Here is a 23,804-nt window from a genome sequence, read left to right as displayed (position 1 = left end):
ACGTGACTCACTGAAGTGGACTGGAAATTCTAAGGGCGCAGGTACGCTGTGCACTACGGATTGCCTGTCACTGAGGATTAAACATCTGAGTATAAGCGTGAATTACGCCTGACATCTTTACTTGCATCAAATTCATATAAAAGGTTGGAAGAATGTGTTCGTTTTATAGAATTTTTTTAGGCGGAGGTGAGATTGCAAGAGGACATCCTTCCAAATTCGCGAAATGAGGCCCAAATGAAAATCCAGTCGTTTATAGTACAGGAGTTGGCCGATTCTGCATGAACAGTTTCGAAGCACGAACGCCTACTTACAAGAAAGACCCCTCCCCCCCCCTTCCTTCTTCCTTCCTCCAGATATATTTGGAAGCTGTTTTATCCAACTATATTAATGATCCTGCTAACCAATTATACTGAAAGAGTCAAGAGCCGGCCATTTCTGCACGCGTCTGTGACACTCTGGCTTTACGACCACGACGCCAAGAATGATTGCCTAAATAATTAAGTGGTGCTTCAGATGTCATCAAACCTATAGCAAAACGGGGTAAGACACGAGGTGAATGATGCTATCAGCCCGATAATTTGCATTATAAAGCAAACTTCAACGCGCAGATTTCGCCTAACTCAGAAGCATGCGAGTTATCCATCATGGCACACTTTTCTACTACAGTCCTACAAAATCAGCCTTGACATAAACATAGGAGTGAAAATTGGTCTTAGAGGGCCTGCATATGGTTACACAAATACGCAAGCATATATCGTGCTCCATTCTTATCAATCGACCCATATTGTTAAATGTAGTTGGACCCCGCTGTTACATCATTCACCAGACGGCTGCAAGAAATGTCATAGGAGCCAGGAAACCCTTAGCATAGTCGAATGCTACTCGCGAAAAATTATCGATCGCTGTGCGCCGCCTTTTTTTTTCTATTTCCTGCTTGCCCTGCATGAGTCGTTCACAAAGCTTGTTGCTCTGCGACCATTCTGTATGTGTCAAACGACCTGCACTCCGTGTGTTTGCTGTTATTCTTAAGCAGTGAAGTAACAGCGTGGAAGGTGAACGCGCGCACGCGAAAAAATTGCGGGAATTCACAAGAGGTGAAGTTCTTACGAAAGGCTGGCAGGTCTAAAGCTGCGCACACCTTTGAGGAGGGTCTCTCTCGGCTCGTTCCGCTCTTAATATCAAGTCTATGGGGCAGCGAGTTTTTATCTTGCGGAGGGATAGCGCAAGGCGCTCCAGACCTCCCAGTTGGGACGCGGCATCCCTTGCTTTAACTTGAAGCGGTCGGCTAGGCCGGGTGCGGATTGTCTAATCTGTTAAACTACTGAATTTACACCTTGTAGATAGTTGTATACAAGTTAATTCAGTCTCCATTGTACACAGTCTTTGGCCTCCTCTTCATCTAAGCCATCGCAGCAAGATACCGACTACTATCACCAGACAGTTTACTGATGCGGTCGACAAAAGGATTGGTGTGCTGAAGCGGCAGCAAAGCGCGGGAGAAGACAGGCAGGAAATCCAGGGCTTTAATGGAGGGAGGTGCGAACGACGACAGCAGAATTTTACGAGCGGGAAGGTGCGGTATGCATCCGGCGTCAGGCCATAGCTGACAGCACGCCGAGGCCCACGGGAGGACTGCCAGGCCAGCAGGACCAGGGTCCGAATACCGCCGAAGTACCCCACAATTCAATGCTGCAGAAGAGAAGAAGTGAAGCCAAAGGACATCGATAGACACGAGGAGCGACGAGGACTAGGACAGATAAAATGAGATTTGACCAAGCCTCACACTACTCGACTCTGTTGTGTGCAAGCCTGGATAGACTAGCGCCGCGCGTTGGGCGCAATAGAGGGTTTCAGCAATCAGCTTGGGGAAACGGAGATGCATCGCAGTAGAGCATAATGCTGAAAGAACAATAGACTGAAATTCAGATAACATAATTAACATTCGAGAAGTTGAAAACTCGAGTGCAGAGTCTCAGAGGAAAGTAAGAGGGAGCAGATAGCACAATCGGGTGGTACTGAGGTGTCGCTAACGGTCAAGCAGCCGCTGCATTCAGATAACTTCGCCGTGTATAGCATTGAGCACCAAAGCATTGGTCCAGAAAACGGCACCGCCGTTCATTCTTATAGCGAATAGGATTGCGTCGGGGACTAAAATTCAGCTCCTGATCAAAACAAGAAGTTGCACGTCACCGGCGCAGTGCTTGGATGAGAACGACGCTAGCACCGAGGCAGACAACGGTAGTCTCGACTAGTGCGAATGCGAAAAGGGTTGTGGGTCTGGAAGTTGTTCCTTAGCCGAGCGCGCCAGAAAGATGCACTTTCATGAATAGGTCGTCGCGACAGATGGGGGGCAAAAGTAAAGGGGAATACAGCAGGCGATGGTGAATGGGCGCCCGAACGAAATCCCAAACCGGCGATTAGAGCCAGTCATCTGGGCGGCCGCGATGAAAACGCTGAGACCCATGCAGAGGCGAGCCCACAGGGTGAAGCGTTATTTCATAAGGCATTCAGTTTCAGTTTAAAAGAGATCGTCTTGCAACCGACACGTGTCACCTGTACAGCCAATACTATCCAAGACTTAACTTTTATAAGCTACACCTTTCCACTCTGGTGCTATTCCTGGGAAGCGACATATTACATATCTGACCGCAGGGGAACAAAGTGCTCGATATATTAATTCGAAGGTCACATCAAAGAAAATCAACTACCCAGATTTTCTACTGGCATCGGTCAGATGTGCATTTGATAGTGCGTTTGAAAACTACTCACAAAAGCTTCGCCGACCAGAAGGTGTCAGTCAATGATTTATGGTTGTCATTCCCAGCACTGCTATCAATCCTTTTCCTCTGTAAAGTAAAAGTGGTCGGAAAAATTAATACATTGATATCAAGAGATGTTTCTCACTTAAAATGAAACATTTCAAGACTAAGGAAGTTTAGAATTAACGCCTTACTGTCTCGCTATAGAGACAGAATTCGAGATATTTTTCACAACTCTTAAATAATTAACAAAGAAATGCAAAGCATTGGTATGTGAACATTACTCTAGGTGCCTTCATTAACAAGTCTCTTAATAAGATTTGGCATTATTTAGCTTCTCAAGCAGAATAGAATTCGCGCAGCATAACCAACCGCTATAAATAGCATTCATTGATTATGAGAAAGCATACCACTGAGTGGAAATTTTGACAGTCATGCAGGCATTGCGGAATCAGGCTGTACATAGATCTTATGTGAAAATACTAGAGGATGTCTATAACGACTGCACAGCTGACATATTCCTTCATAAAGTAAGCAATAAAAGTCCAATAATGAAGGGTGTGAGGCAGGGAGACGCGATTTCGCCAATGCCATTCACCGAGTGAAGCAACGTGTGTTCAGAGGTCTAGATTAGAAACAGTTGGGATAAGAGTTAATGCCGAATACTTCAGTAGTTTGCGATTCATTGATGACACTACCTTCCTAAGTCCCTCAGGTGATGAGCTGCAAAGCATAAGGAAGGACTTAGACAGGCAGAACAGAATGGTAGGTCTCAAAACTAACATACAGAAAACTAAACTAATGCAACAGTCTCGCAAGGGAATACCAGTTCGCAACCGGTAGTGAGGTGCTGGACATGGTAAGGCAATACGTAAGATTAGGGCAGGTAGTGGCCGCTCATGAGAATCATGAGAGGGAAATAACCAAAAGAATAAGAATGGGGTAGAGCGCATATGACAGGTTATCTTCGATAATGAATGGCAGTTTACCATATGAAAATGGAAACTGGTTTTCAGGAAGAGAAATGACGCATTAACTGTCTCATATATATCGGTGGACACCCGAACACTCCTAAGGGAAGGGAGAAAGGTGGGAGTGAAAGAAGAAATGAAGAAAGAGGTGCCGTAGCGGAGGTCTTCAGAATAATATTGACAACCTGATGATCTTTAACATCACGTAGCACACGAGGGCCTTTGCGTTTTGCCTCTATCAAAACGCGGCCGCCGCGGTCGGGTTCGAACTGGGTACCCCAGCTCACTAGAGGATCGCCTTGACCAATGAGTCCCCGCGATAAGTATTTACATATACACCTGAAGAGAAAAGCGTTATAAACTTTTATGTAACAGTTATAGCGTTATATAACAGTTATAAACTGGAATGCCCTGCCTAATGCCGTTGTTAATATCACTGCGCTTTCTCCATTTTTCGCAAGTTGAGTTTTTGCAAGTTGAGTCTTTTGTTTGCTTACCACTTTGAGAACCCTGTGCGATGGTGTCAATAAAAGTTGGATTAAGGTATTTTCTTTCGGTGCTTTGATTTTTGTAACACGTTCTTTTTGTGCTATACTAGGTTCCAAACGTGCCGCAACCTTAAGTAAGGCTGGTGGTATGTTTGAAAGTTGAAAGTTTATTGAGTAATACAATAAAATTTACAATTCTATACAGCGAGAGGTCCCATGGTACAAGACCGCGGGCGGGACCTCCCATGAAAATAAATTTCAATAAGCAACATAATATAAAATAAACAACACATTAATTAGCGACGAAACAGAATAAATATAGGCACATAGTGTAATATTAGTTACTGAAATATTTAAATACAAACAATGTTGTAAATGCAATAAAAATAAATGAATAAAACCCCTCGCACTAACGGGCAGACCATGAAGCTAAGCTTCTGTCAGATGTTGCTGAGCAGCTAGGCAATGACGACCTGCTCTAAGAATGAGCAGCAAGCGGCGGCTTGCCAGAGATAGATCAGCGTATTGGTTGCTGAGACCCAGATCCGCTACATTATGGTTCTCAAAAAGTTAATGGGTGCATTGGTTGACCTAAAGTGTGGTGAGGCGAAAGCCTTTAGCGCGGTGTTGCTGCTTGTGTCACTGATGTGTGGTTAAGACGTTAATTACACAATTGTTTGTGAATCTTAAATGCTGCACACACTAGAGGGCGTTTGGGAGGCATCCGTTTGATTCGACGCCTTTCTGCAAACACTCTTGAGCGTCCTAGACAAGGAGAACTACATATGCGTTTGCAGGAAGTAGCGCAGCCATTAGCCCGCTAGGCGGCGGAACGGAAGGATGGTGGTTCGAGTCCCATCGAGCACAAAGATTTTTTTTCTGGTCTGAATCGAAAAGCGTGACGCCTCTGCTGACAACCTTCTGTCGACATAGATGAGGCATTAAAGGCATTCGCCTTCAAAAGCCTCAAGTCAAAAGCAGGGATTGTCAGACGCTTCCTCTTTGGTGCACTTACTTAGACACACAGTAGCGTTGTTAGCCACGGGAAACGTCTCAGAGTAAAGCACCTGATGAAAGCACCTTGTGAAGAACTGCTGGTCGTTTTTCCTTGCTCGAGCCTCAGGAAGCCTGAAGTATAGTTTCCGCAGGCGCTCTCCAAACAGCGCAGTGAGCACTCGTTATCGCATTGCAGCAGCCCCTTGCCGCTGCAGACCGAATGAAAGGTGTCGATGGAGCGCAGTACGACACAACGCAAAATTGCGTTTGCCAGCCAGTTCCCTCGTCGCGGAGCGTGCGGCCGTAACCATTAGCAGCGATGTCTGGAATATTAGTGCGCGTAATCACAGCTCGTAACTGTGTACACGGAGCACTTGTAGGCATCCGTATTAACGGTAGATGGGGGCTGGCGTTTGATCCCTTGAGTCGTCAGTTACTTCGGCAGCGGAGATGCCGGAGAGCATACGAGCGTTACTTCTTTGTGCAGCTATCATCGTTGCTGGACCAACTTCAAAGTCTGCTTGATGAGGAGCTTGCCAAAAAAAAACAGCCATCCCAAGTCCTGTGACTTCAGCGTCCTTTCTACGGATACTGTGTCCCGGGGCATCGTGGTTCCTGTCGCATCACCGGCCGCTGCTAGCCTCGCCAGGCTATGATTCCAAGCAGCCCAGGACAGTGGAGAGCACACAACGCTCTGTTATTGCCTTGTGCCGGTTGGTAATTTCTTAGCAATGCCGTGATATCTTGAAGTCACTTTTATACAGCCGTTTCCCTTCCGGGGTTCTTATTCTGCGTTTTGTTCCGTGCTAGTCAATGCTTTCATCATCATCATCAACCTGACTACGCCCATTGCAGGGCAAAGGCCTCTCCCATGTCTCTCCAATTAGCCCTGTCATTTGCCAGTTGCGTCCACCGTACCCCCGCAAACTTCTTAATCTCATCCGTCCACCTAACATTCCGGCGTCCCTGCTACGCTTGGCTTCTCTTGGAATCCACTCCGTTACCCTTAAGGACCTGGCGGTTATCTTGCCTTCGCAAAAAATTCCTTGCCCAAGCCAATTCCTTCCGCTTGATTTCGACTAGGATGTCATTAAACTGCCTTTGTTCCCTCACACACTCTGCCCGCTTGCTGTCTCTTAACATAACACCTATTAATTTTCTTTCCATATCTCGCTGCGCTGTCCTTATCTTAAGCTGAACTGTTTTCCTTAGCCTCCAGTTTTCTGCCCCATAGGTGCCTACCGGTAAGATACAGCTGTTGTATACTTTTCTCTTGAGGGATATTGGCAAATTCAGTGAGGCGGCAAGTTTGAAGTAAGACAAGAAGGCTGAATAAAAAACTTAAGCTGCAGCTGGAGACATTGGAATGTGATATACGCAAGAGATTCAGGTAGCAAAGATTTGAGCAAGAAAACCTCACCGTTAGCCTTGAGTTTACGCATAGTGCTGTTCACGAGTTAAAATCTGCATTAATGAATGAAGCTGCTAGAAAAACAGCCTATCAGTGACAATGAAGCCCTCACTGCTAAATGTACTAGTTTAGAAAACAAAAAATCGCTATCTTGAACTTTACCTGATTCATTCCAAACAATATTCAAGAAAGTGCAATAATGAAATACATGATGCTCTTAAGTGTGGAGTTGAAAAGACAATTCACGTCCTTTCTAAAATGGGCTCGGTCATAAACGAAAGTATCGCTGAATATGACCTAAACAGCTGCCACCGTGTGCGTACACGTGATGCTGAAAGAAACAATATCACCGTTCATTAAAACGGAATGTGAAACAAGATAGAACAGTGAGCAAGGTAAAAAACCTGCGGCTTCAAAATGCTCACCTTACATTTGACACCATTCCTATATAAGTAAATGAACATCTTTGCCCTACAGTTAAGCTTGCTTTATGAGAGGCCATCGGCAGCTGACTCGTCAGTGGATGGTTCGTTCAGGAAGGAGGGGGAAAGTTTTCCTGTTTTCGCTAATGTTCTCCGCTTCTTCGCCGTGAGATGGGCTCCCAAGTCGAGTCGTCGCGCAGCGGCGGCCAGTAGCCACGCGTGACCTGTAGACGCGGCGCATTGCGTTCCTTCTTTAGACGCGGCGCGCCACGTTCCATCCGTTCGAGACTCAGCGCTCGCTTTCGCAACCTACCAGGCTTAACCAAAGCTAAGCCCCCCCCCCCCCCCCCCCCATTTTTTCACACATATTCCTTCTTCAAGAAATACTCCACAAACTGTTGCTGATTGGCATGAAGGAAGCTTTGTGTACTGAGAAATACGAGGTCTGTTAGAAAAGTATCCGACTTTATTTTTTTTTGCAAACACCTGATGGATTTGAAACAAGCACGCTCGCACCAGCCTACCTTGAGCCTTCGTGCGCATGCACAAATTTTTTCCCGCCTGCCGATAGCGTCAGTCACTGGCACGCAGAATTTGAGTGAGGCAGTGCGCAGTGCTCTCGTCGGTTTTTTATTGCAAGAAAAGTGGCGGAGCGAGAGGAGCAGCGCTACTGCATCAAATTTTGCCAGAAACTAGGCCACAGCCAAGTGGAAACCATTCGGAATATTCAGACGGCTTTCGGTGACAATGCTATGAGCAGCACACAGATTAAGCAGTGGTACAATTGGTTTAAAGACGGCCGCACATCGGCGCAGAGAGAGCCACGCTCCGGTCGGCCATCAACATGCCGAAATGACCAGGTCATTGCCGAAGTGAACGCTTTGGTGATGCGGGACCGTCGTGTGACTATCCGAGAAATTGCGGAAGAGGTGGACATCAGGACTGTTTCGGCACATTCCATTCTTACTGAAGATTTGGCGATGGAGAGAGATGCGGCGAAATTCGTGCCGAAGCTGCTCACGGTGGAGCAAAAGCAGCTTCGTGTTGAAGTCTCACCGGATATGCTGGATTCCACAATCAGTGACCCCGACTTTATCAACAGCATGCTCGCTGGTGTCGAGTTGTGGGTGTACAGGTACGACCCCGAAACCAAATCCCAGTCGTCACAATGGAAGCATTCCACGTCACCAAGACCAAAGAAGGCCCGCCAAGTGCGCAGCAATGTGAAAGCGATGCTGGCTGTATTCTTTGACTCCCTCTGTGTAGTACACCACGCGTACGCACCCCACAGGGTCAAACAATGACCAAAGAGTACTACAGGGATGTCCTCCGTCCCCTGCGTGGTGCTGCGCAGTGCAAGAGAGCGGAGTTGAGGTCAACAGGAAAGTGGCGCATCAATCACAACAATGCCCCTGCACATTCCTCGCACTAAATTCACACTTTTTTCGCGAAAAACCAGACTGCTGTAGTTCAGCAGACTCCTTACTCTCCTGATATGGCCTCCTGTGACTTCTGGATGTTTCCCAAAATCAAGAGGCCATTGAAAGGAGCGCGATTTCAGACAAGAGAGGACATTATGGCTGCAACGACAGCTGAGCTAAACTCCGTTCCGGAAGGGGCCTTTTCGGAATACTTCCAAGAATGGCAGCACCGCTGGGAGAAGTATGTGGAGTCCCAAGAAGACTACTTTGAAGGTGATTAGGTCTCTTACGCTCCAGTTATGCCAGTTGTTTTTCTTCGTCAAAAGGTCGGATACTTTTCTAACAGACCTCGTAGATGGATATATGCTCGACTTGCTGCACAAATGCCTGGTTCTGAAAAACGAGGTCTCCTCAAGTACTTCGCGAGGCTATCAAAGCTGGGGGAGCCGGTACGAGCGAGAGGAACGGGATGCTCTCTCGCACAAGTGGTAAGAAATTTCTGTTTGTGTTTATTTATTTATTTATTTATTTATGATACCCTCAGGCTACAAAGTACATTTCAGAGGGGAAGGGCAGTTGATAACAAGAAAAATAAACAAAGCACAATTCATACAAAACTATAGAACAACTGAGGGAGGATAAAAAGAAGTGAGCAAAATTAACACGCAACAGATTAATAAAATAGTTTAAGAACAATACTAGTACGTGGAGAACACAACACTACAATAAAATACAAAAGCGATCATTATGTAATCAGAGTGGTAAGTATTCTTCTAAATTGAGTGGAATCAGTGATGCTAGTTAATGATGCGGGTAGGGAATTCCATTCTTTAGAGGTTAGCGGAAAATATGATTGCGCACATGTCACTGTGTTACAATGAGGCACTGTGACCTTGTGTTGATGATCACGACGGTGAGAAATGAACGGTGCTGGTTGAATCCATAGAGAGCGAAGTTGAAAATTGGAGTAGAAAATCTTATGGAATAGGCAGATGCGGAAGTGCTTACGGCGGGTAGCTAGGGGCAGGAGGTTTAAATACCTTTTCATTTGGGTGACGCTACATGTACGATGGTAATTGCCTAAAATGAATCTAGTTGCGCGATTCTGGACAGTTTCCAGAACCTGTGTCAGTGAGACCTTTTCATAGTCCCATATGGATGAAGCGTATTCCATTTGCGGTCGTACGTTGGTCGTGTATAATAATGATTTTAACGAAGATGGAGCAAGTGTAAAATTTCTTCGAAGATAACCAAGCGTTTTGTTTGCTTTAGATGCTATATGTTCTGTATGAAGTTTCCAGGACAGGGTGTTAGTTATATGCATGCCAAGATACCGGTACGATCTTACGCTTTCAAGGGGATGACTGTGAAGAAAATAAAGAGGACAAGTAGTATTTGAACGTGAAACTCTTATAGATTTGTATTTTTTAATATTTAGTTCCATTTTCCAATTATGACACCAGTCTAGTATGTTATTAAGATCGACCTGGAGAGAGCGAATATCGGAATCGTTAGTTATTTTACGGTAAATCACGCAGTCGTCGGCAAAGAAACAAATCCTAGAGTTAACAGTAGCAGGCAGATCATTAATATAAATCAGGAACAGTAAAGGGCCAAGGACAGATCCTTGAGGAACCCCAGAACCAACTGGCACGGTAGAAGAATTAGTGTAATTAGCATGCACAAACTGAAGGCGAGAAAAAAGAAACGCGCGAATCCAGTTCAGAACAGAAGGGTCAATATTTAGAATGCTGAGTTTATATAGAAGTAATGAATGGTTAACTTTATCGAATGCCTTAGCGAAATCGAGAAATATGCAGTCTGTGGGAAACGCGGAGTCTAAGAAGAAGTGCAGATCATTAGTAAAGGAAAGTAATTGAGTTTCACAGGAGAAACCTTTCCGAAAGCCATGCTGAGTCAGAGCAAAGAAGCTATTATCTTCAAGAAAATTAGCAAGGTGAGTGAAAATTATATGTTCCATTATTTTGCACGGTATTGATGTGAGAGAGATGGGTCAATAGTTAGACGGGTTCTGTTTGTCACCGGCTTTATGTACAGGTATGACCTTAGCAGTTTTCCAGTCCTCCGGTAGTACGCCATAATGGCACGACTGTGAGAATATGCTTTCCAAAATGGTAGAGGTATATTCAACAGTATTCCGAAGAAATTTGCTATTAATGCCATCGATTCCGCTAGAAGATGTTTGTTTTAAATTATTAATGATCGGTATAATGCCATGAGAGTCAAACACAATTGGATCCATACAGTAGTAGTTACACGATTGGAGTTTGGGATGGTGGCGATCAACGAATGAGGAAGAAAATGACTGGACAAAAGAGTCATTTAGTGAAGTGGCACAAAGATGGTCCGGAATGGGATTTCCAGTTGCTGAAAGTAATGACACTTTGTCGTTAGTGCTAGGTGTTATTATGCTCCAGAAGCGTTTAGGACTAGGCTTTAAGATGTTCGAGAGGGTTACATTAAAAAAAGAAAATTTAGTAGTCTTTAGTGCACGGGAATAGGCTAAGGCAGCTGATTTATATGCAGTCCATCGCTCAGGTTTTAATGAATACCTAGCAATTCGAAAAAGTCTTTTCTTTTTGTTAGAAAGGCGGTTTAAATATCGATTATACCTTGGAGCTTGGTTATTCGAGTAGACGCGCCGAAGAGGAATATATCGGTTAATCAATGCAGATACCTTATTTCGGAACATGCACCAGTTAGTTTCCACCGAGCGCTCGCGGTAATTAGGTAAGAATATGTCTAGAAAAGAGCTCAGTTCGTCATTAATAGCAAGAAAATTAGCCTTGTTGTAGTCTCTAATATTTTTGGAGCGGTTTGATGAAGGTGCGTGTTCATGAGTTAACGTAAAAGTCCCCACCTACCCTGCCATCCTGGCAGGTGGCAGCTAATGGTTGATCGCGAAAGAGTTCTCTCACCGCTGTGACCCAAGATTACAGAGATCAAAATATTCACAGATTTCCGTAAAAAGACGTTAGATCTCTAAACGATCTCGAGGAACTCCGGCTGAAGGGTTAAATACCTGGGGCTGGCATCATTGGGCTGTAGGCCAACGGCGGCGGGCAGCGGCTCGCTTGAAAGGGGTGGTCGAGTCCACAGAAATGCAACAAAAAAGGAAACAGGCTGCAGCTCGTAGGTTCTTCGCGGTGTTTGTTCCCGCTGGCCGTTCGCGCCGGTGCTTCCAGTTTTACCTGAAGACCACACATATTTGCGGTGCCACCGGGAACGCCCGGTGATTTTATTGTACAGAGGAATTTGGAAAACGAAACAATTTTTACAAGACGCCTTGGGTAAATTCAGCTTGACGATTAAGTCTATGGTGTTGATTGTTGAACCAGGACAAGTGGAATGTATTTGCCACCAAAGTATCCCTACACCAGCCTGAGAAACAAGCGAAAAAAAAAAACATGTCCGCAAATTTAACTCCTTAGTTGAGTCTCATATAATTTATAGGCACTGCGTATAATAACCAGTAGCTATTATTTGGAACGTTTTATTTAATTTTCATTTAATTTGGTCGTGACGTCAGTTGTGACGAAAGCAGTATAAGGTGGGGAAGCAAACGACTTATCACAGGCACTGCCAATTTAGACGTGGAGCCGCCGGTGGCCACGTCTGCCCCATCGAGCCCGGCCATGTTGCAACAACCACACAACAAACGCATGGTTTATTGCTTCGATACCAAAATCGTGCCATAAAGGCTCCTATGTAAAAAGCGTCGGTGCGCTAGGACACGTGGAAACAGGATGTGTTTGTGACAGTATACGTGTCATCATGGGTTTGTTCCTGCTATGACCTACATATATTGATGTCCCACGACCTAAGTCACAGCGATAAGCCACCTTTGGCACATGACAATTTCAAAGGAAAGCGAAACGAAATGTGGCGAAACATGGCCCCTGCCTATAGTCAGAGAGAGTTGGGCTACCTCATCATCAACATCAACGTGACTACGCCCCCCACAGGACAAAGGCCTCTCCTATGTCTCTCCAATTAACCCTTTCCCTCGCCAGCTGCTACCACCGTATCCCCGCAAACTTCTGAATCTCATCCGCCCACCTAACTTTCTGCAGGCTCCTGCTACGGCAGCATTTTATTTGCATTCAGTCCTTCATCCTAACGACCATCGCTTATTTTGCCTTCGCGTAACGTGCGCTGCCCAAGCCAATTTCTTCTTGATTACGTCTAGGGTATCATTAATCTACGCTTGTTCCCTGACCTCCTGCGCTGTCTACCTGCCTCTTAACGTTACGCGGATCAATTTCCTTTCCATAGCTCGCTCCTTTGCCACTAATTTAAGTTGAATCGTTTTCGTTAGCCTTCTTCGTTAGCGCTCGCTGAATAGCTTCAACGCACTAACTAGCACTAGGAATGCACACGAAGGAGAAGCGAAAGCTACGGCTCCTAGCAAATAAAAAAAAACGCACATAAATTTGTCTAAAATGAGATCTCTCCGTGTTTTCTTGTTTTATTTCTGTTTCGTTTCCAGCCCTTTGAGCTTCTCGCGCTAGTTTTTATGTCGGAGCTAACGCTGCAAATGTGCGCAGAGAGAGAGAAAGGAATTTTAATGAGGGAAAGGTGGAGAGGTCGGCAGGTGGTAACATGGCCCTGGCCTGCTGCTCCACATGCACGTGCAACGTGCACGTGCATGTGCACGTTGTCGTCACTTGCTGCGACCCGCCGGTGACCGTCGAGTTCTCGACGTGCAAATGTGCGCAGTCCTCTGGATCAGTATAGTTATGCAATACGTTAACAGTGGATACGGTGACTATTGCACCCGTAGGTCTCGTCACAGCTACTCTATTTCTACCGATTTCATTCGAGTACGAATCAATCAAGGCAAAAAGCGTGATTATTCTGCACAGGGCTTCCCGACCATAATTTTTATTGAAATGCTAAGAGAGGCGGCTTCGGCCGGGTCAATCCAGAGATTACAGCATGCATCACAGTGTACCGGTGCAATAACAGTTTGCTTTACTTGTAAGGAAGCCGCGTAGAGAGCGTGAACAGAATGGCTCCGATCAGCACAGGTAAGCGAAAGAGGCATCGTCCATTGCGAATGAAGGATTCCTGTTCTCCACGCAATGTATTGGCAATGTTACACTGGCGGGAAGGTGTAAACACATGGCACGAGCGGCTGTCAAAAGGAATCCTATACGCGTCCTGCCAAGGTCGAGAGAAATACAGCTGCAATATGCATTTGAATGCCTCTCATGCCGGTGAATCCGCCAATGTTCTTTAGAGTTATGTTAAGCTGAGTTGAGATGTAGCACTTTTTTGAAGGACAAAGTTAATGGTAGCACTGGTGTTTGAGGCTTTTTTTTGGGGGGGAAGGTGCGTGTTGCCAAGTCTTATGAGCTAGCTCTTCGAGTCAAGCGCTCCTAGTGCACACTGCGACAGAGCAGTGTCACGATTTTTATTTCATATGAACGAAGGAACTTGCCGGAACTTGCGGCACTGTGTTTGCCTTCGTCTAGACCATGCTGTCAAGATGTCTGACACGTAGGTGAAAGAAAAGAAATATTTGCGTATATGCAAGAAGGACATGTAAATCATGGTCTAGTACGGTCATTCGCTTGTTTTTCTCAACAACAATTCACTGCCGTGCTCTGCGACTCAGTAGCAGTTTTTCGCGCATTGAAACCGGGAACATCTGGAATGGCACAGCGATTTCATGGGACTTTTGCTGCCTTATTCATTTGAGCCTTTCTGACTTGAGTCGCTTTTCGATTGCGGGGTCCTACGATCCCTTTGATTCGCGCGTCTATGAAAAAAAAAGAGATATGGCAAAAATGAAAAAGCAGGGAAAAGGTCAGCGAAATAAAGATCTTGGACTAGCAGCGCTTGAACAGGTTGCTGATTTCTGGCTTCTTTCATCTAAACCTAGGGCAGACGGACTTCATGATCAAAGTGAGAGTAAATGATTCCGTCGCTTTTGTGGCTTTCATGAATAAATGGAAAGGTGTCGGTGCTCGAAACGAGGCTGCCAACCTTTTTGCCCGAGGTTCTTTAAACCGGGCTCAGGTGGCCTCGGATCGGGGATTCGCGAAGGAGCGCATGCACTCATTCAGCGAGCTGACGCAGGCATACAGAGCCTCACGCCAGCTCTACCCCCCGCCCCACCCCTCCCTAGATAACAAACACGCAACACTCTGGCGCAGACTACAGACACACACACTCCCCTCGCCCCTTACCCTAACCCACTATCATCCCTCCTTCCCCACTCCTGCTTGCGCCCTATGCCCAGAACCCTTCGCTTCTTCCCTCCACATCCTTTCCCTCTGCCTGGCGGACCCTCCCCCGCGGGACCTAGAGAACCTCAAGACCTGGGAGGACTGGGAGACCCTGCGGCGCTCGGAGGACCCGGCCGTGCAGACCAGCGCCACCAACCGGGCTGCCAGTGTTATGGACCTCAGGAACATAAACACTTGAGTGCAGTTCCTGTTGTAATAAAGTTTCTCTCTCTCCCTCTCTCTCGGTGCTCGATCATGGTGGCCACAAGAAGCGCGAAGAGCACACTAGCTCGCACGAAGCGGTGCTGATTGCCGCCACGTAAAACACAGTGAGTACGGTGAAAGTTGATGGCGCGCCGGCGTTCGCTAAAGTTTCATGCCCTTCTAAACGAGATCAAGATCTGTGGAGCTGATTGGAGCGTTCACCCAAATAGGCGCTAGCATATACGTACGCGGTGCTTCACCTAAGACTTTTCCCCTAAGATTAAAAATAGGCTTTTCGATTTAGAGGAGCTCTATTTGCGACATAACACTGTCAGGGGTGTAGTGCATCAGAATACAGTTAAGACGCGCTAACTGCCAGGCTGGTTAAGTAATATTCAATAGTTAACTTTTTAACTATTCCTGTTAGGCTCCTTATTTTTTGAGAGGCGTGTAGCGCAGCGTAAGTAATATAGATATCAGTTTTTATAAATTTCGAAAACGTGGTTACCATCGGTGTTGTGGCCCAACAAATGGGGGCTATTTCAGGGAGTGACGTGTACTGAAGAGGTTGCTTTGTCTGCAAGCTTTTCGAAAGCGCATGTATTTTGCCGCTATGTTGCCCAAATCTGTTGGGTTGCAGCTCCAAGGGTATCCGCATTTGCGGAATTTTGAAACTGATATGGATGTTACTTGCGGGGAGCTACACGCTTCTCAATAATTAAGGAGCCTAACATTAATAGTTAAAAAGGTAACTATTTCATATTACTTAACCAGCCTGCTAGTTATAAAGGCTTAGCTATATCCTCATGTACTACACAGATAAGAATGCTATGCCGAAAAAAGCACTCTTTTGAATTTAAAGTTTATTTTTTAAAATTGTCTACAATATTTAGGTGGCACACCCTGTATATCTAAGCTAAGACGGCTGAGCTGGTTGGCTCTGACTTGCATTATGAAATATCGCCCACGGACACGGACAAGTATTGAGCACATAGTACCGCCGTTTCTGTTGTGTGCTTTCTCCTCGTCCGTGTTTTTGTGAGCTAAACGATATTTCATAACGGTGGCATATATAGGCGGGCCCACGTGTCATTTCTGCCCGAAACAACTACGTGTTTTCAAGTCGTGGCCGGTACGCCAACTGGTGTTTCATTTTACAGGTAGTGTTTATTGCGGATAGGCCATAGGAGCTAAAGTGTACTCTGAAATTCCCATGAATCAGTCCGGCGTACTGTATTGCGGTTCAAAAGAGGGACTTAAAACGGCGTGATTACAGCCAGAAACTAAGTTTGCGCCGCACAAAACACTTCCAATCCCTAGGCATCCATCCCTTCAAGAATACAGACGTAATCTTCAAAAAGGCCTGTACACGAAGGTCCAATTTCTGGAGGCTATTTTTGCAAAGTGATTCAAGGAAGTAGCCAGGATATTTAGTAAAGCATACTTGAATTATTAATGTGCTAATGAGAGGGGTTACAGAGTTGAAAATATTTTACTAGGTGCTCTTAGGGAACAGACCCGTTGTGCACAAAACAAGGACAATATTGTAATAGAATGCGGCAGTATGAGGTTCTGATAAGTGAGTCACCTAGGTAACTATGTTGCTTGATAACAACACTGTATTCGTGTATCTTATCTACTAACTTGTAATGCTTGGTTTTGCAAAGTGTTCGTGTTCATTCGGTACCTCCGCATTGTCTTATTTTAGCTTGTTGCAAATACACCACAAATGTTCTAGGATGCATACGAGTGGGACAGCTTCTTTTTCTGCTGCTGACCGAATTGGTGCACGTTTAATGAGTTCACATTGTTCTGCCCTCACCACAACAATGCTTACTGGTTGTCTGCAAAGCTGGACGCCAGTGTTTAAATAAAACCTGTCAGATGGTCCCAGCCATTTCAGATCTGAGGACTGCAATGTTAGGGTGCGCTGTGTATTGTTGCCACCTCCCACCCCTTAACTCACAACCCCTCTCTCCCACTCCCTTTCTTTTTTTTCGAGGCAAAAAAAAAAACTCGTTTTGTAGTGCTCGTTCGGCACGTTCTCTGTCATCCTAGTTTTACTTTAATTGACATAAACATAAGAGGAGTAGTTGGCGCCTAATAACGAGACCGGTTTCTCCTTTTCCAGTTAGGGAAGTAAATGCACGGCAGCTGGCGATATAGAGCTCAGCAAAAAATAGTTACGCCGTGCACAGTTCCCAATACGAACGACAGAATGAACAGGTATGAGAGGCTAAACTCAAATAGAATATATCCTAAAAGCCATGAAAAATTCAATAGTCACATTGGCTGTCAAAAGTGCGTAGAGCCGAAAACGTTTTCCGCACCACTTTGACTGCCTTTGTGGCAGTGGTTACGTCTCCACTGGATGACGTCACACATAATTAATGATTAATTAATATGTAATGATAAATAACTAATTAATGACTAATCACTGACTAATTACTAAATACTAATTAACTGCGAGTTAACAACGCTTAAGCTTCCCCTTAAGAGTTGAACGCGACAGTGTGTTGCAGCACTGCCAAGGAGTCCACGGAACGTCACCACCCGTTTGGCGCGATGCCTAGCCCTTTGAACGCAACGCTTTTTGAGGAAAGGAAATGACGCAGTTATTCTCTGTCATGTCAGTGGACACTTGAACCGCACCGTAAAGGAAAGGAGGAAGTGGGAGGGAAAGAAGAAAGAGAAAGAGGGGCCGTAATGAAGAAAATAAAAATTGTATTTGAGGAAAGGAAATTACGCAGTAACTGTATCACATAACTCGGTGGACACCCGTCAAAAGCGCGACACCTCTGCTAACAACCTTCTGCTAACAACCTTTTGTCGACAACGATGAGGCATTAAACGCTTTCACCTTAATATTACTCGTAATCACAGTAAATGGGAGAAGATCCAGAAAAATGCTATGAACAGAATACAAACAATGAGCTGAAACAATAAAAATGAGTGCAAAATGTATCAAACACACGATCAATAGGGATAAATAAAATTGATTGCCAGGGAAACCACGAGCCGAGACAAACATGTACAGAATGTACTCAGGTAACGCAACTAGCAACTCTGTACGATGCTGCTGCCCTCGAGAAAACATTCAGCGCTGCGATTGCCTGTTTCTGTAGCGAACGCATCCGCCATGGACCTTACATCTCTTGGAGACTGAAACACCTTAATCAAGGATAGTCAAGTCCCTCTTAAACATGTTCTAAAGTTGTCATGCTGTGGTCACACAAATAACAGATGAGATACATCCATGTTCACGCGGCCGGACGGACATCGTGTGTTGTCTGCACTTCCGTTTGCATGCAGAAGGTGCTTTGTGCCGGCTGTTCACAATCGTAAGCAGTGGATGAGAGTTTCGAGACTACTGTTTAGTGTTAGTGGGATATTAAACCGTGACACTGGGTAGATTCGATAACAGTTAGAAATAGTATATTTTGGCTAAATTGGTAAATTGGTTTTTGAGGACAGGAAATGGAGCGGTATCTGTCTCACATATCTCGGCGGACACCTGAACTGCGCGGTAAGATAAGAGAGGAAGGTAAGAGTGAAAGAAATAAGAGAGAAAGAGGTGCCGTAGTAGAGGTCTCCGGAATAATTTCGACCACCTGGGGATCTTTAACGTAAACTGACATCGCATAGCAACATTTTGGCTCGAAAAACTTTTTTTCGTGCATAAGATCTCTCATGGATTTTAAAACAAGGCAAATTCAGCATCCCGAGTATGGCAGGCTAGAAGCAGCAGTATTGACATCAGCCCGCTTGGATGCTACGTCACTTCTTTCCTGCCATTCTGTGCCTCCGCCGAGTGGCACTAAGATACCAAAACCTAATCAGCAGTTCATTAAAACTGGACCACAAAATAGTGTGCTGGGGCTCATCCTTTTGTGATCATGGCTTAAAAAGCATGCAATATTTTTAGCTCTCGCTCGTGGCCAATTTAGGCGCTAACCATCCCAAAAGCTTAAAAAATCCGACTCTTAAAAGGAAGTCAAAACCTCCACCTAAACTGCCAACCAAACTGAAGAACAAAATTACCACGAACTGTATGGTCTGTTCGACAGTTGGTAGATGTCAAGGCTAAAAAATATGATCGATAAGAACACCCTTGCCTGCAAGCGCTTTATGCACGGTGAATAAGTAGCACCCTCTGAGCCACCACCCTTGATTTCGTACCTTGCGTTTTGGCATGGAGATTCTGAATCCCATCCTTTAGATTGTGCTTGTCTGGGTGCATCAATACCAGCGTCGCATTATGATTTTGATCTGTGGTAAGGCTTCGATGCCTGCCAGCAGCAGTACTGAAAGGCTTCATTGCTCACAGATGTGGATATGCTGTGATCCACAAATGTATTTCCGTGTTGGTAAAGTGAGCCCATGCACCAGAATAGCGTGGCCGCAGCTGTGGTTCAGCGGTTCGAAAGCTCAGGCACTGAGACGAAGGGACCTAGGGTATCGTGCTTTTGCGGCATCCATTTTTGTCGCTACGACGCAGATGGCTGCGGCCTGCGCCTCTTCTGTCTATTTCTCTCCTCTGCGCATGACCAAACTGTTGCTCTCGAGATATGGCATGTAATCGCTGCGTTGATGACTTGATAAGAGCAGCGAAAGTAGCGGACCTGGGACTCCAGCATGGAACGCTGCTGGTGTACAGAGGGCAAAACGCATGTCTAGAACACGCTCTGAGCGTGTTTCGGCCGTAATACGCGATAACTAGCGATAAGATTTGGTTAAAAACGGTCTGGATGTAAACATATGCACTTAAACTCATAGAATTTCATCGTCATTTTTTGCTTTCTTGGTCGCAGCAGCTTTGGGAGCTCCGGAACACACAGTTTGGTTGTTCTAGGCATGTGTTTTGCCCTCTGTACGTTCACGCGTTCGAGATCTTCAAGCTATAGTGTAAAAGCTCAGTGTCGTACCGATGACCACTTAAAGGTAGCTTCTTCGGCCTTTTTCCAGGCATATATCGCACGCATGTTTTCTGTAAACGCAGTTAAAGAGTTAGAAGAATTGCTTTCTTCTCATAAGAATAGCGTGCCTTCACAGCAAACAGATAAGGTCATGACTGGGGACATCAGTCTATAGCGGCACACGCATAATTCCTGCTCAGGACTGCAGAGCGGTCTTGGAAAGCAAGCTTCACCTAGTGACAGATTGGGAGCTAACAATTATTCAGAATGGCACTAGACTTTACACTAAGCATTATACCAACCTTATTTACTGGTATGATTATTATGCGGTAAAATATAATCCTCGCTGCAGCAAAAACCAGACTTCGGTCGACATCGTCCAGAAAGATGCGGGTTGGGGGGGGGGGCGGGAAGGGGGGGGGGCAGTGGCGTCGTTAGTGATGTCCTGAGTGACGTCACCAGAGTGGAGAACTTCTACTGGCTGGAGCACCGTGGCTTCAGCAGCCCGGCAGTCACATCACCAGACTGGAAAATGCCAAACGGCCAGAGGAAAGTGCCATAACGATACCGGCAGCGACGTTACCTGAGCAGGTTCCTGTGCGACGCCTCCACCAGCCAATCATGGCCGGTGATGTATGGGAAGAGCTCGGCAAGACCATCCTGTCTCTCACAAATCCCACCAGTGGCCTCAGACAAAGGCATCAACAACTTTTAATGTTTTTGCGTTGCCAACGCATAATGGAATAAAGTGTCGCGGCGTTTTTCCAGCTGCATTACAAGGGCTTTCTTCGTTTGTGCGCTCGGAGAAATTTGCTCTTATTTTGTACGAAGTCCAGAGCAAGAAGAAATACAAGAATTGATATAGAGGACCCAAAGACGACCAAAGTGCTACTACTTCAAAACGCTGCAGGGAAGTTCTTAGTCTCACTTGTACTTGCTCTTCCAGATGGCATGCTGCCATGCTAGCTGCTGCTGCATGATTTGAAGAGGCCAGAGCGAAATCAGAATAATCGACATAACACAAGAAACATAAGACATCCACTAAAACTACTACAAACTGTTAATTCATGGTTAAAGAATGCAGCTCGAAAAGACAAGGACAAACGAAGAAGTCGACCGGACAGGCGCTGCATTCTTTAAACATGATCGCTGACCAACAATCCCAAACAGCCACTTTTGTTTATTCAAGCTCTCATTAACAGAAGATATAAACGGTAGGCCAGCATTCGCGGAAAGGGGCAGTTGAGAAATACAATGAAGCAACCGCGGCTTTTAATAGAACGAACTTAAAATGCAAATTTAGCAGAATACATTTATACAGAAGTATCACTCACGCACGCTATGATCAGATATCTTTTTTGATTTGATGGGCCTCTAGCAGTAGCCTCACCTCTTCATTTCCGTTCAGCCCAGAATCATCATCTCAAATCTTTAGCTGCACGTGCTCACACGCTAAACAAAATGCAGCTCAAGATTTGCGTTTTGGTTGGTGTTTTTGCATCGCCGGCGTACTCCCGTAGCCGGTAAAAGGCAGTGGCCAGTTCAGCTTACGTATGATGTGCTGAAGGAGGATACTCTATACCACTCCTGTGGCGCAGTCCACGTAGGCGTTCCCGTTTCTTTTTCAGAAGAGCGTGCTGTCGGGCAAGTTCGCTTTGCATTATATAAATGAAGTGGACGGAAAACGTAGACAAGATCCGTGAGGAAACACATACGCTCGTCAGTCGTCGCATGTGTTTCTTCTCGGTCCTTGTCTAAGTTTTACGCCCACTTCATTTACATACGTTTCTTTTTGCAGCCCCCTCCACTGCAACCAGTGATGCGATAAGAGATGTTTGACATGTTATTGGTTGCTGAAACCAGCAATGGGGAATGATGCCTGCCGCCACTGTTTTCAAGTTGTGGGATAGTTGGCCCATATAGGAAACCGGCACTGCCTTTGAAGATGAGAGGACGGTTCTTTCCGTGGCGCCTTTTTCAGCTGAAGGAGTGTTTCGGCAAATGTTGATATGACCGGCCCAGGGAAACCTGCTGTCAAGAGTCAAAAAATCTGATCGTTCAAACTGTCCTGCATTTTATGAGGGTATCACTTTCGATGTGCAGATTCCGAGAAGAGCAAAGCTTTAGCTCCCTTTACCACTTTGGAATGTGCCAAGTCGTAGTTCAACAACGCTTTCTTCTCACGGGGGGAGTACATACTGAAAAGAAGGCCCCGCGATCACACGTTCTTGTAGTGGACATGTTTGTGTCTTGGACTTTACAAAAACTAATATATCTGTTTGGTTTGCAGCGTTCATGAAATGTGTATAAATACGCTTGTGCCAATGGTATCATCCACGTCTCTTGCTTCCGCCAAACTGGCCTCACCTGCAATGCACGACAAAATTAGAAACTAAACTAAATTAAAAACAACAGAGACGACTTTAGCAGACGGTGATTATAAGCAGACATGTGCACATTGCGTCATCAGTCGGTGCTTACACGTGACGCAGCGAAACGAAACAAGTGTGTAAAGATTTCTTTAGTGACAACATTCCTTTTATGTTCTTTGTGAATTCTCGAGATCAGAACATTAAGCAGCCCCCATGTATTCCTTCCATGAGGTAACATAGGCGTAAGACGAATAAGCTGCAATTTTGTGGTCCATTTGTTTTCAGCCCAATCATTTATGCGTCTTCTATTGGGCAGGAAGTCTTTGATACCAGAGGAGGCAATTAATTCTGCTCGCATAGCTGTACAAATCGTGATGGCGAGAGTGGTAGCGGAGAATATTATTGGCGCAACCGAATAAATCAAAAGAAGAAGTATGTGTAACAAAAAAAGCCTTGCGTGTGGACAGCCTAGAGTATTCATGATTATCAGGCTCAGTAATGAGGCGGCGGGTTCACTCTGATGTTAAAAAAGCTGTAAAGTGCGTTGCGTAAGGATTTAGGAAGGAATGCCTGCGGTTAGATCGTTATCCAGCCAGTGCAGGCAGAGAGAGTCATTGGAAGAAAATTAGTGCGGTTACGGTTGCATAAGAAGAGTACGAAAACAGATGCCATGCATAATAAAATTCCACTAACAAACCCCCCTAGCACACAGCACTCATTATTCTTTAATAGCAGACAGTAATGAGAGTGCTGGTTCACTATTAGAGCACTGTTGTGTAGCATCTGCGGTATTGTGATGTAAATAAGTTCTGTGCTGCAGCGCCTAAGATTGGTGTGTGATGCAACTACCGAGCATACGCATGGCACGTTGAAGTTTACGCCAGCGCACTAGCGGTCCCACATTATACATGTTAATGACAGCTCCAACCCGAGCAATGCGTAGTAAGCGGCAGCGAAATGTTCTAACCGCTCATTGAGTTAGCTTGCCCGATGTTAATCACTCTATCCGGCGGCTTAAACCACTCGTTTTAACCTTATCGTCTGGTATATTTCCATGCATGAGCTCTGTTCAGCACCGTCTAGGAGAGCTAGATGGTAAGTCATTAGAATAATTGATGCTTGTTACGAAGCCCGCGTAACATTTTCAGGGCCTGTCTGGAATTCCGTAGATGGCAAAGAGATAGAGTACCCAATTTAGGGACTAATACAAAATTTAGGGTCCAAAATTAAGCTGATGGCCCTGCGAGTTAACTTATAGAATGACAACAAGCTGTAGCGGCTTGTATTACACTATAAAAACAAAGAAAAAAAGCCCCAGGCAACGTTGATTGAGCAGCGACATGCATGGCTGGACCAACAAAGGCCCCATATGTACGGCCTCAGACTGAAAGAGAAGAGGAATACGTGGTCCACGAACTTAATTTTTAAGTATTGCACACGGAGAAAACACCTCAGTTAACCGACAACGTCTAACAATCTGTTACAACAGCTGGCCTTGGGCGTCCGAATGCACTCCAATGGTACCGGTCGTAGCTCAGTACCGCAGGATATGAACCATCTCTCGGCACAATTCAAATGCGCTCTTTCGTC

At 45.4% G+C, this 23,804-nt stretch overlaps 1 protein-coding gene across 1 annotated transcript in view; it reads left to right on the top strand.

Annotated features, from left to right (window-relative positions):
• Window positions 1-21,662, top strand: part of LOC149360731 (protein GVQW3-like) — a 58,535-nt gene extending 36,873 nt beyond the window's left edge. Inside the window, exons 2-4 of the mRNA XM_089567903.1 lie at window positions 4,329-4,352; window positions 7,688-8,182; window positions 21,641-21,662. Of these exons, the coding sequence (XP_089424029.1) occupies window positions 4,329-4,352; window positions 7,688-8,182; window positions 21,641-21,662 (541 nt within the window). The remainder of the gene's footprint in view (window positions 1-4,328; window positions 4,353-7,687; window positions 8,183-21,640) is intronic.
• The last annotated feature ends 2,142 nt before the right edge of the window (window positions 21,663-23,804 follow it).

Source organism: Amblyomma mixtum, chromosome 2, assembly GCF_055824585.1.
Source record: "Amblyomma mixtum isolate Tamu chromosome 2, ASM5582458v1, whole genome shotgun sequence".
Taxonomy (NCBI): domain Eukaryota; kingdom Metazoa; phylum Arthropoda; class Arachnida; order Ixodida; family Ixodidae; genus Amblyomma; species Amblyomma mixtum.
This window is presented reverse-complemented; position numbering and strand designations above follow the sequence as displayed.